General features: G+C 36.9%; 1 protein-coding gene and 1 long non-coding RNA gene across 2 annotated transcripts; both read right to left on the bottom strand.

Annotated features, from left to right (window-relative positions):
* Window positions 1-614: 614 nt before the first annotated feature.
* LOC126713363 (uncharacterized) lies at window positions 615-3,133 on the bottom strand. Its single transcript, XR_007651325.1, has 2 exons — window positions 2,810-3,133; window positions 615-954 (listed from the first exon to the last, which is right to left on the bottom strand). It is a non-coding gene; the product is annotated as an uncharacterized LOC126713363 (long non-coding RNA).
* Window positions 3,134-5,081: 1,948 nt separating this feature from the next.
* Window positions 5,082-10,514, bottom strand: LOC126713362 (CMP-sialic acid transporter 1). The gene is made up of 8 exons (XM_050413108.1): window positions 10,328-10,514; window positions 10,098-10,181; window positions 9,780-9,994; window positions 9,447-9,525; window positions 8,110-8,279; window positions 7,555-7,741; window positions 5,781-5,858; window positions 5,082-5,661 (listed from the first exon to the last, which is right to left on the bottom strand). Exons 1-8 carry the CDS (start codon window positions 10,376-10,378, stop codon window positions 5,515-5,517), a joined length of 1,011 nt encoding a protein of 336 aa, XP_050269065.1. The 5' UTR covers window positions 10,379-10,514; the 3' UTR covers window positions 5,082-5,514.
* Between the last annotated feature and the right edge of the window lie 2,342 nt (window positions 10,515-12,856).

Here is a 12,856-nt window from a genome sequence, read left to right as displayed (position 1 = left end):
TTGCCGAGATACCACGGTGAAACTTATTATGATCATGAAAAAATAGTGTAGCATTCAAACAGTAAAAGTTTATTGGAATCAAATCATGACACTCTATTAATACTAAGACAATAACCTATTCATGGTTACACAGTTGTTTCTTGCATCGACAGAATCACACTGGCTGTCGAAAACCTGGCCTTTCAATTAAGCCTATTTAGTTTTAGAGTCTTTAGACATAACATGACCACTCAGGAGTCGTTGTATCCAGTGCACACAATTCCCACTTCTACAGGTTTGGGAGAGATGATTGGTAGGCACCTTACCCCCAACATGATGACTCATGAATGCCAGTGAAAAACCTGACTATTGAAGCTGCTTATTCTGGCCAGGTAATGCAGTAAAACATATAGACATAGGTGAGACCAGAATTTTTAGATCAAGGGGGTCAAAGTAAACAAAACACACGGATTTATATTTTAAAAATGAGAATTTTTAGGAGGGTGATAAATACTTTGTGTACAATTATACTCAAATTTAAGAATGCAACTTCAAATCTTAATAAGTTTTGGAGGGCCATGGCCACCCCAACCATGCCTGCAGTTCTGTACCTGTGATTAGATATATACACCTACTTTTAAGTTGAATATCTATCTTCATTATATTTGCATAGAAACATTACATAGACAAAAGATGAACATTACAGTATTAAAGATTACATAATCTAAATCAATCCCATAGCTAATCCAAGCTTATCATCTATGATAGTACTTAGTGAAAACTAATAATTAATTTCCCTGAACATAGTGTAATATATTGCTATAGACTTCAAATCATTCTTGGGAAGGCCAAAGAAAGGCTCCCATGGCAAAGTTCCTCTTCTGGGTGACATCTCCAGTGACAGGCAATCCATACTCATTCAACAGGCAGTCCAGTTTCCACTCAGGCATGGTCTCATAGTCACTCTTTCTGTATCTTGGGTAGTGCAGAGGCATCTGGAAGTGGTGGCAGTTGTTGCTCTTGTTCATTTGGTGCCCATTTGGCCTTAGCCCAGGCATGGCAATAGCAGTATTGGCAAAACTAATTCCACTCATTCTACCCTTTTCTACTATGTTTCTGAGTTGAGCATTACTCAATGCCAAGTAGTCCTTTTATAGACATCCTAGAAAGTAGAATATTAGGGTATGTGCTAGAAGAGAGAAATCAAGAATGAGCGCATTTAATGTTCGAAAGTGAAGCATTTTGATTTTTGAACATTATGATAGATTTTTAGTAGAATTATTGTAAGCGAGCAGAGGGTTGAGAGTCACAATTTAATGCACCTGAACAACATTGAAAACTACATATCAGAGTCCAAATTGAATGGTTTAAGATAAATTATTTGATTCAGTTCTAGATGCAGTGTTAGACCATCCATTTTCTAGAGCTTTCTATTCAAGTTAGAAAATAATGATCCCAGTTGCGGCTTTGATGTTACATATGTACATATCCATATCATATTTAATTAGAAATATTAAGAAGCAAACTACACATACAACACTTGTGCTTGTGATACATCCCTTATTAGATATCCTTTTTTCATAGCATAGCACACCTCATCCGAAAAAAACCTTTGAAAAATCTCATCCATATCTAGGTAATGTATCCATCAAATTGATCTTAATAGCTGAAAAAGGGGGTCCTACCAGTTAATGGCAGAATTAAGAAGGAAAGGCAACAGGTTCTCAAGTTTTTAAACATAACCAAAGAGCTTCTGAAAGCAGAAAAAGGAACAACAATGTTTTTGTTCAAACTTAAATATTCAATTAGGTGCTGAAATTGTGCCAATAATCCAAAAATATTGCATGTAAAATAATTTTGTTGGAATTTCAAATTGCTTGCCAAGATACCACAGTGAAACTTATTATGATCATGAAAAAATAGTATAGGATTCAAACAGTAAAGTTTATTGGAATCAAATCATGACACCATTAATACTAAGAAAATAACCTATTCATGGTTACACAGTTGTTTCTTGCATCAACAGCATCACACTGGCTGTAGAAAACCTGGCCTTTCAATTAAGCCTATTTAGTTTTAGAGTCTTTAGACACAACATGACCACACAGGAGTCATCGTATCCAGTGCACACAATTCCTACCTCTACAGGTTTGGGAAAGATGATTGGTAGGCACCTTACCCCCAACATGATGATTCATGAGTGCCAGTGAAAAACCTGACTATTGAAGTTGCTTAATCTGGCCATGTAATGCAGTAAAAACATATAGACATAGGTGAGGCCAGAATTTTAAGATCAAGGGGGTCAAAGTAAACAAAACAAACGGATTTATATTTTAAAAATGAAAATTTTTAGGAGGGTGATATATACTTTGTGTACAATTATGCTCAAATTTAAGAATGCAACTTCAAATCTTAATAAGTTTTGAAGGGCCATGGCCACCCCAACCATGCCTGCAGTTCTGTACCTGTGATTAGATATATACACATACTTTTTAAGTTGAATATCTATCTTCATTATATTTGCATAAAAACATTACATAGACAAAAGATGAACATTGCAGTATTAAAGATTACACAATCTAAATCAATCCCGTAGCTAATCCAAACTTATCATCTATGGTAGTACTTTGTGAAAACTAATAATTAAGTTCTCTGAACATAGTGTAATATATTGCTATAGACTTCAAATCATTCTTGGGAAGGCCAAAGAAAGGATCCCATGGCAAAGTTCCTCTTCTGGGTGACATCTCCAGTGACAGGCAATCCATACTCATTCAACAGGCAGTCCAGTTTCCACTCAGGCATGGTCTCATAGTCACTCTTTATGTACCTTGGGTAGTGCAGAGGCATCTGGAAGTGGTGGCAGTTGTTGCTCTTGTTCATTTGGTGCCCATTTGGCCTTAGCCCAGGCATGGCAATAGCAGTATTGGCAAAACTAATTCCACTCATCCTACCCTTTTCTTCTATGTCTCTGAGTTGAGCATTTACTCAATGCCAAGTAGTCCTCTTATAGACATCCTAGAAAGCAGAATATTAGGGTATGTGCTAGAAGAGAGAAATCAAGAATGAGTGCATTTAATGTTCGAAAGTGAAGCATTTTGATTTTTGAACATTATGATAGATTTTTAGTAGAATTATTGTAAGCAAGCAGAGGGTTGAGAGTCACAATTTCATGCACCTGAACAACATTGAAAACTATAAATCAGAGTCCAAATTGAATGGTTTAAGATACATTATTTGATTCAGTTCTAGATGCAGTGTTAGACCATCCATTTTCTAGAGCTTTCTATTTAAGTTAGAAAATAATGATCCCAGTTGCGGATTTAATGTTACATATGTACATATCCATATTTAATTTTGTTTTTTATTACATTAGGGAAAGGCAGAGATCAGTCAATCATGAACTCAATCTAAAATCAAGAGGCTAGAACAGTAGAACCTAGAAAGATTTGGACAACCAGGACAATGGGTAATTTGTAATTGTAATAAAAAATTCATTTTCAAAAATTTAATATCGAATGCAAGAATTGGACAGTAAACTTTATTCCTACATTTTATTTTTAGGCCAGCGCACTTTACTTTGTGCCTGAAACGTTCTGCTAATTTCCCGACAATACAAACTGTTTTGTATGCATTACTTAACATACTTGCATGCAAGGGGAATTTACTTGGTTTAATGTCCAAGTTTTAACACTAGTACTGCTAGAAACAATTGAAGCAAAAGCAATAAAACCCGGTAAACAAACCACCAGAACTCTCTCTTTCGAAGAGTCAGAAACCTTCTTTAATTTACTTCAATTTTGAGCTTTTGCTAGAAGCTCTTTTCATTAACTTACCATACACGGCTATTTGTTGCTTAAAGTACTTATTAGAACTAAAAGCACTTTATTTAGGCTCTGCCTAACACAGAGCCAAACAGATCCTGGTGTATTAGTATTACTCATGTCTAAATCAACTTCATCCCTAAATACTGACTAATCCGTCTCTGAAGCATTACCACCTAAAAGGTTACAATCTCATAACTGTGAGGATCAAAATCTTAATATTCTTAAAAAAGGCAGACAAATTTTAGATACATTTGCCAATCATACCAGATTTTCAAGTAAGAGCATCCCATTCCCCAACAATTTCTTTAGCCAATCTTTTACGCTTATTTCTAAAAGAAGTCACAAGTAGAATTTGAATTTGAGTAAGTATATTCAACACATATTCCTAAAAGAATTTTTAAGTTACCAAACTAACTGCAAAATTTTCATGTAAGGTCGAATTGTTATCTTTTGACAGCAATTGTAGGCTATGAAGAATTAATGTCTAAAGGATGGAACTGATTCCAAATGAGCACTTGTTAAAAGCAATAGTTTCCACGCATTGGACAAACATCAGGAATTTGTTCTTCGTTCAACTGAAACTTCTATTTAACCAACTGAGAGATGTTTAGGAGATGATGATACTAATTACTTGCTAGAGCCAAAAAAAAAAAAATTACAATCCTTTTCACCACGTTAATGCGGCAAGTTGTGATTAAAAACATCATTTTTTATATGGTCTTACCATTCATACCACTTTATTAACACCAATCACCACACACCACCTCAATAGTTGTGAAAAAATGTTGTCAATATTATTTCAAGATGTGTTTAGGTGAAACTAAAGCACCTCTACAAGCCTGAATTTCAACTAAAGAAAACTTTTCATTAGAATGCCTGGGTTTCCAGCGCGTAATAGAAATAACGTATTTAGAGGATTTTTTCTTACTAAATAAACCCAAGTGTTACCCCAACAAATCAAATCCTGCTATTTGAATTTAAAAGTAAAAATAAATAAAAACTTTGCAAGTGCTCTCAGTTAGTAACCATCTCATCCAAGCAACTGGAACTTAGTAAGGCACCTTCTCTGTTGTAAGACTATTCTTGTTTCTTACTTGTTCAGATCTAGGAATTAAATATGTGTTTTTGCTAACCTTAAACAGATTGGCACATCTGCCTCTGGAGAAATCTACAAGTGCAGCAAGGTTACAAGCTCGTAACAATAAGGTTCAAACTAGGTATCATCAGCCTCTCATACAAATTTGAGTGTTAAGCAAATTCCAGGATAAACAAAACACAAAGCAGAACCAAAGAATATTTTGATTCAGAGATTCTGATTCTCAAAACTTTCTTGTTGCCATTCTCTGTCAAATATTAAAAAAACAACACAGGTGGAACACGTTTTTGATGAAGTATATCCAGTACATATTCCTAAAAGAATTTAAGAGAACAATCTACATGTCAGTATATTCATACAAACAATGGATTTAATTTGTTCTCTCACAACTTTGGGAGAGTAACTGTTAGTGAGGGAATAGTTGTCTTTGACAGCAATGAAGAACCCGGATGAGGGAGACTACATGATGGTTCTGATTCCAGCTACAGATGATTCTCCACGGATATTGTGACATCCCCCTCTCTATTATATTCTAGTTGCAGCATTGCATCAAGTTAGGTGCAACTTCCACTAGGCACCTGATAAAATCATTAGTTTCCCTGAACGAGACAATCATGAAGTATCTGTTTTTCGTTCAACAGAAATTTCTTTTAGATTTTCAGGAGCTGCTTTAGTGGGTGATGGCATATCCACCAGCATGTTTGGAGGGGCAAAATACATGTGTAGTGACATCATACAGACAATGATACCCAAGAACAGCTGCAGCAAGATAAGAAAAGTAATAAACATGATCATTGATCAAGTAAAAAATACATGGGCATAAGATATAGAGAGAGAAAGCTGAGAACTTTTTGACTTTAAAGTGCACGGCAGCTTACCTGCAGTGTAGGCTTGAAACTGAAAAGGTATACAGAGATAACCGTTGTAAGCAGCATGGCCATTGATGTGGAATACACCTGATTTAAGCACAAGTTAGCAGTAGGTAAAAAGAAGAAAACACATTAATTGAAGAACCCATATTGGGCTCAAGTTGGACTTGACAATTCTACGTATTCGACTAGGAAACTCCATAAAGAGGTATCTAAATAAAATGTGTAAACAATTTCGCTTTTGTTAGTTTCTGAGAGCCTCATCTTTCCACACAACCACTCTGATCGGGATAGAGGTTAAATTGAGTGTAACTTCAATGAAAAAAGATTCCTTGCTCTAAAAAGGGTGTCTCCACTCTCCATGGAGAAAAGGCCCATAACATGGGTCTTTCATTAGCCAAAACTGGAATTTTGGATCTCCTCTGGATCCCAGGTATTATTACCCGGGAAAAGGTAGAAAATAGGCACTATTTTTTATTTCACAGATGATAAGATAACAGGATGCTTGTTAGGAGAAGGGGCTCACCTTTCGCTCAACAGGGGGAAAAAAGTGCATCAATTTTTAGGTACAAATAAGTGAAACCTTGTCCTAAATGAATTCACCACTTGTCTGTACAGTTTCTGCACTTGACATGGCATTTTAGTTTTCACAGTTTATTGGACAATTTTTACAAACTATATTAGAAAAAAAAAATGTACTATTATTGGATTCACAAACATCTTATGTTACATAACCAAAACAAATAATAGATAAAGAAAATATGATATGATGCTCCAGCAATAAGGTTGTATGCAAAAACTAGGCAGCTAAAACGCAAAAATCTACCATATAAGAGTGGACCTAATCCAATGGATGCCACAATAGAAGAGAATTTTAAGGCCCAAATGCTCTCAGGACTGCTGCCTATGGTGGCAGGTTTCAAAGTAATTTATGACTAGGATAGCACAGGCTTACAGCCACTGAGGACAGCTAACTAACCGATGACCTAAGAGTCAAGTCTCCTGTTCTTGCTCTGAAAGGCCGCAAATTGCATCACCCATTTCCCCTCAAGACTGTCACATCCCAGTAAAAAGGAAATAAGCATACACTGCAAATGATCAGGTCCTGTTCTGAAGTGAAAATAATTCTAGTGAAGTGTAAGCTACGTGAGATTGGCATATCTACCTTGATGAATACAAGTTATACAAAACACACATGCACACAGAGATTGTAACATGAAAATTTCCTTTCGACCAATTGTTTGAATACACAATAATCACAAGTACTAGGGGTCAAATTCAAAAATCCCTGACTTTAAGAATAGTCAAAGACAGGCAAGGACCCTTCAAGCATTTTTTTCATAATATATATAAAGTTTTATTAAAATAAACTACTACTTCATACGAAAAGGATGAAGTAGCCTAATTTGCATATATAAGTGAGGAAACATAGTCCTTTATTGAATTAGAGAAAGCGTTCTCTTTGATGATCCAGCCTGCTAAGCTTGGAGCCCAGTGCAAAACATACCTTCGATGATACAACTTAGTTTAAAGTGCCATTTTTGTACACTTATGACACTAATGTGTTCCATGAAGCCATAGGTTGAAACTCTCTCAAAAAAAAAAACAAGTAAATCAGTCACAAAATGCAACTGAAAGGCCATATAACATTTGAGGGAAAAAGTGAACCAATAGAATATTTCATTGATAAGCATTTTCATGTAGTGCATATTTGCGAATGAAAGCTTCAAAAGAAATATGATAACAAAACCATGGGTGTTAGTTCAAAGGTAAAAGCAATCACCTTCACAATGTTGTCAGCATACTTCATCAACCATGACACTAGCAAGCCCGTGGATCCAAGGTTTAATATCACCATCCAAGTTGTAAGACTATATCCATTGAAAATTCGGCTCCACCAAGGACCTCTCTCAAATCCACTTCTGAAATCATCCACAAGAAGCCGTGCCATATTGAAAATCACACCAAACCTGAGCAGGAAAAAATATCTGAAAATGAACTGGTGTAGTAGATATACTGAACAAACAAGAGAGTTGACACACTAAAGTACAATCAAAATATAATTCAAGTACATATCTAACAGGAAAGGAAATTCTATGTCACAGCAAATTCAATATTTCCTTCATTTGATTTTAAAAGGACTGAAAACAGAGGAACACTTGAAATCTCATTGCCATTTTTGGGAGGGAGATTAATGTCTAACATCTTTTGAGAATTCCAACAATGAAAGATTTATGGGTGAGGGTTTCCAATGCAGCTGCTCAAAATGCAAAAGGATAATAAATAGCTGATGTTACCCTTCAAAAAGCAAGTTATTGTGTGGAGAAAAGATACCTACGTATATAATTGTACATTCTGCCAATACAAGCTATCATTGTTCTTCTTCATCAGAAACTCTGTGTATACACCTGCCAATGCTGATAGACAGGCTGATAGGATTCCTAACATGTATCCTTGGATTGGTGCTGAGAACAGAGAGTCACATGAAGCTTCTCCACAACCTTTAATCTACAATAATTGAAAATGGAATAGTTAAACTACACATGTTACATCAATACTTAGCTCAGATTTAGGCCATTACTCGAGAAATTATCCAGTCAAGTTTTCATCACCTCAGAGAGAAAGAAAAAAAATTCAAACGTAAGAGAGAGTTTTTCATATAGATGTTCATATCACAGACCATTGAGCGAGGCAATAATAGAAGACTTCTCTCAACCAAAAAAGAAAATGGAAATGACTTCATAGAGTTTGATCCATCTTAATGCATATAGAAATGACTTCAAATAAAAATAAACAACAAAATTACTGCAACAATGGAACCATCGTATATAATGCTTTACACCAACATTTTTTGTTGTCTTTAATAAAGAAGATGATATACAAAGAACGAAATGGGCTGTTGCAACCTTATAAAAAAAATGGTTACAACATTTTCCATAAGCACTTCACATGATTTTTGCATTTGGTAGAGGAAACACAAAAGAGAAGCTTGTTAACTGTCTATCACATCACATTGTGAACCGGTAGTTTGCTTCATTGTTTGATTATAAGGTTTCACTGTCCTCAGCCCACAGTGGATGCATTTCAATCACCAGAGAGCTGTGGGTAAGAGGTCCTACAATATTACTCACTCAACAGTCAAATTGTGGAGACCCTGTTTCCAAGATCGAGGAAAACCACAGCTAACGCACATCAATGTTAGGGTAGTGACCCACTTACAGATGAAAAGAAAATGGACAAAAAAAAGAAACCATCTTTTCATGTTATCTCGAATTAGCCCAATTCCTGATCTCCCATGTTTGTCCTTCAAGTAGCCATTTCAGATCAATTCAAACGACAAGGTAGCAAAACTTGAATAAAGGCTATACTTCTGATTATAAAATATACAAATAATACATTCCTATAAATGGATTCAGCAAATATCGGTTTTCCAGTCCCTATAATGTACGCCATATAAATACTAGGCAAGAAGTGCCTCACATTAATTCAAGTACGCTAACTTAACTAGAACAAAAATAATCATGCTAAAAGAATTGATCTCCAACAGAATTACTAGCACTACACCACTAAAATATCAAACATTTAGACCTATAGTTCATACACACACAAAACACCATATTTTCAAGTACGTAACCAGCTCCAATTTACATCATAACAATAATTTCAACTCATCACCTGGCTTGTGGTTGTTCCAATGGCTAACAAAACAATAGCCATCCACCGTAGATTCGACAGCTTCCTTCTCAGGAATATCCTAAGCACGAAACCAAAACCAACTAATTCAGTCAATTAACAACACACTAACTTATGGCGAAGGAATAAAAGCCATACATTAGATTACAGAAAATGCTAAAACTACTACGAATCTTACTACAAAAGACTTACAAACTAACATGACACTGAATTTATTTGGCGCCACATCAACAACATAATAAAAAAATTTCCGAACTACTTCTTTTTTTTTTTTTTTTTGTTTAATGTGACATCGAAAAAGTACAATGTAGGCACCTGAACAATATGCCAGTGGTGACAATCTTCAAATTACCCATGATTTGATATGTGGATGTGTCCACATAAGTCAATGTTGCGAATTGAACATTGTTATGAAATAGATATATAACCGAAGGGATCACAAACAAGCGCACGCTTTTCCATTCTGTAGTCATCCTTGTAGATGGTAATACCCGGCGCTCCCGCCATAGAAGTAAACTAGAAACCACTAGCTGTAGTTCAAATTTTAAACAATTGTAATTGCAGTATTAGCAGAGCTAATCAAATAATTAAGTAAAATGAATATAGTTTTATTAATAACATAAATAAATAAACCTTAAACAATTCTGCTAGAAATGGAACGGTTCCGTAGTCATAGGTATAGTGTCCATTACTTTGAGATAGAGTTGTCAAAATTCCCTGTCACATTTAATTACAAAAAAAATAAATAAATAAATAAATAAATTAGCAATAAAAATAGCTAGGAAATTTGAATTAGAAATAATTATTGAAATTGAAAGAGATCTAATAGAATTTTTAAGTTTTAGGGTTAAAAATTGGGGGACCTGAGAGCTGGTGAGAATGGTGAGGAGCGCGGCTACGAAGTACCACTGCATCGTCTTCTACGGAGGAGCGGTGATCGCATGTGACGCAGTTGTAATCTGGGTTTTTTGAAATTTGCCCAGTTAGCTTGTGAGTTCAGACTTTCAGTTAGGACTTGGGCTCTGATTTTTTACTGTTTCTTTTTTGTTTTCTAAATATAGAAATTGCGTGGTTTCTTTTTCTCCTCTTTTCTTTCTTTCTTTAGTTTAATTGGTATTTTAGGGTTTTTTTTTTTTCTTGGACTAGATTTTCCGACATTTTTAATTGGAAAAAAAATGTTATTAAATATTTATTTTGGTTAATTTACTTCTTGAACTTCACATAATTGCTAAATCAATACTTTTTTTGGTCTTCGTTAAAACACTAATAGAATATCGATATGCATCTCACCTTAACTTTGAAAATAACATATTTTCACAATATGAACCAGTTGAGAGGGAGAGAGAAAAAGATACAATTGGACCAAAACTACTGTCGCCAAAATTCTTTTGAATTACTGTCTAATTATTCCAAAACTTTCATTCAAATTAATTAAGAAAGAAATTGCAATTAGGAAAGAGATTTTTTTTTAAAATAGACATTGATGACGTCGAAAACCGTCACCAATGGGTCACACCGTACTCGCGACTCGAATCGAACCTGCACGACGAAACAAACCAAAGAATCCTTCAGAGAAGCACCGGTGTGGTGCCGGCCGAAGGCTCTCCGACGGTCAAGTTAGAATTCCTTTGTTTTACTTAGTGCGTTAGAGAGGGTTCATAAAAGCATACCTCGATTTCTGTGGGTATTACGCCTTTTATAGTGATAAGGGGTTGACTTTCCCTTTTTGGTTCCCACATCTTTTCAATGTGGGACTCTATTCCCAATTCTTCCAAACGTGGTGAGCAAGGATTCTCATTACCGGACCATGGGCCCTTGCTGCGTCAGTAGTGATGGGCCTTCAAAGCTGGGACCATACTTACGCAGGCCCAAGAGACCCAATCCGTCAGGCCCATTAAGGTAAGCCCATCATGCCCAATATTTTATCATCTTCAGTTGCCCCCTTCACCCCAATGATCCGTCACCTTTAAGGTCAAAGGATCAGTGGGGTGACGGTCCTTACATATGGCTATGACGGATTCATGCAAAATAGAACGACGGTCCCAGCTGGATCAACCCGTCAAAGGAAGAATCATCAAGTTGACGGATACATGGCGGGTACAAATCTGTTGGTACGTACTGACAGGTTGTCAGCATTTATTAAGCATGCCACGTGTCACTCTCTGAATGGTCGTTGTATAGGATCGAAGCGTCGCTTCGTCTTCCGTGCACTTCCTATATATATAAGGCGCCTTACTCTTTCATTTTTCAATTTTCACTCAGAAAACACTTGTCAGAGCGAAGTCGTCAACCCTGTCAGAGCAAAGCCGTCAACCTTATCAGTGCAATCCGTCGAGGACGAATACTTGCTGATTACACCAACCGTCACCTATCCTCTGCCAAGTTCGGTAAGTGCTTCTATTTTACTATAGTCAAGTTACATTTTCGTCCATGCATTGTTGTTAGGCTTTCCATACCCGTCAACACTTTCAAACCCGTCGGTCTTAGGTTTTATTGTCAACTGTAGGAAATGTCTAGTGCGTCAAGTAACCAGTCGGTGGTTCGTGATGGGACGGAATACGAGGATGTATACCCGTCCGGTCATAAAGACCAAGAGAGCCCCGGCGAAGATAGGAGTCCGTCTGCCTCCTCTTCGTCCTCAACAAATGAGGATGTGGAGATAGTCGAAGTAGAGGGTTCCGATGATGACGGGGATCGACCACTGGAGTCCGTCGTAGGCGCTGATGGACTAAGGCAGTTCATCATGTTGCCAGAGTGGACTGTGCATAGGTTTACATCCGTCATCAGGGAGAAACATTTCAGCACCTTCAGGACCAACTTCCAAATCCCAGACTATGTCTCCATCCGTCTACCATATGGGTCGGAGAAGTGTTATTACGAAGGGGTAGACGGTGTAGGAGTGTACGAGCAGGCATTGAAGGCTGGACTTCGATTCCCGCTTTCTACACTTCATAGGGAACTCTTGCAGTATCTGGGGTTGTCCGTCACCCAGATATCCCCTAACGCCTGGAGGGTCTTCATAGCCATGGAGATCCTTTACGGTGCAATGTCAAACGGGGAAAGGAAGTTGACGGTCCGTGAATTTCTTCACTGTTACCGTCCAGACGAGATCTCGGGATCAAGGGGGATGTACAGTTTTGCCAGTCGGAGCCCCTTGTTGAAGGTGATCTTTGAGACCCCAGACTCAAATAGAGACTGGAAGAGTCGGTACTTTTTCCTGGAGGGTGACAGATGGATGAACCATCCAGGGGAGACGGATTACATGCCCGTCGACACAACTTGGGCAGTTATAAATCAGACACGTATGCCTCCGTCTAAATTTTGTACTGCCTTTCACATCCGTCCAGTTATATGTGTATATCTTGATCATTTTTTCTTTGCAGGTAGACGGC

Source organism: Quercus robur, chromosome 2 (genome assembly GCF_932294415.1).
Source record: "Quercus robur chromosome 2, dhQueRobu3.1, whole genome shotgun sequence".
Classification (NCBI taxonomy): Eukaryota; Viridiplantae; Streptophyta; class Magnoliopsida; order Fagales; family Fagaceae; genus Quercus; species Quercus robur.
This window is presented reverse-complemented; position numbering and strand designations above follow the sequence as displayed.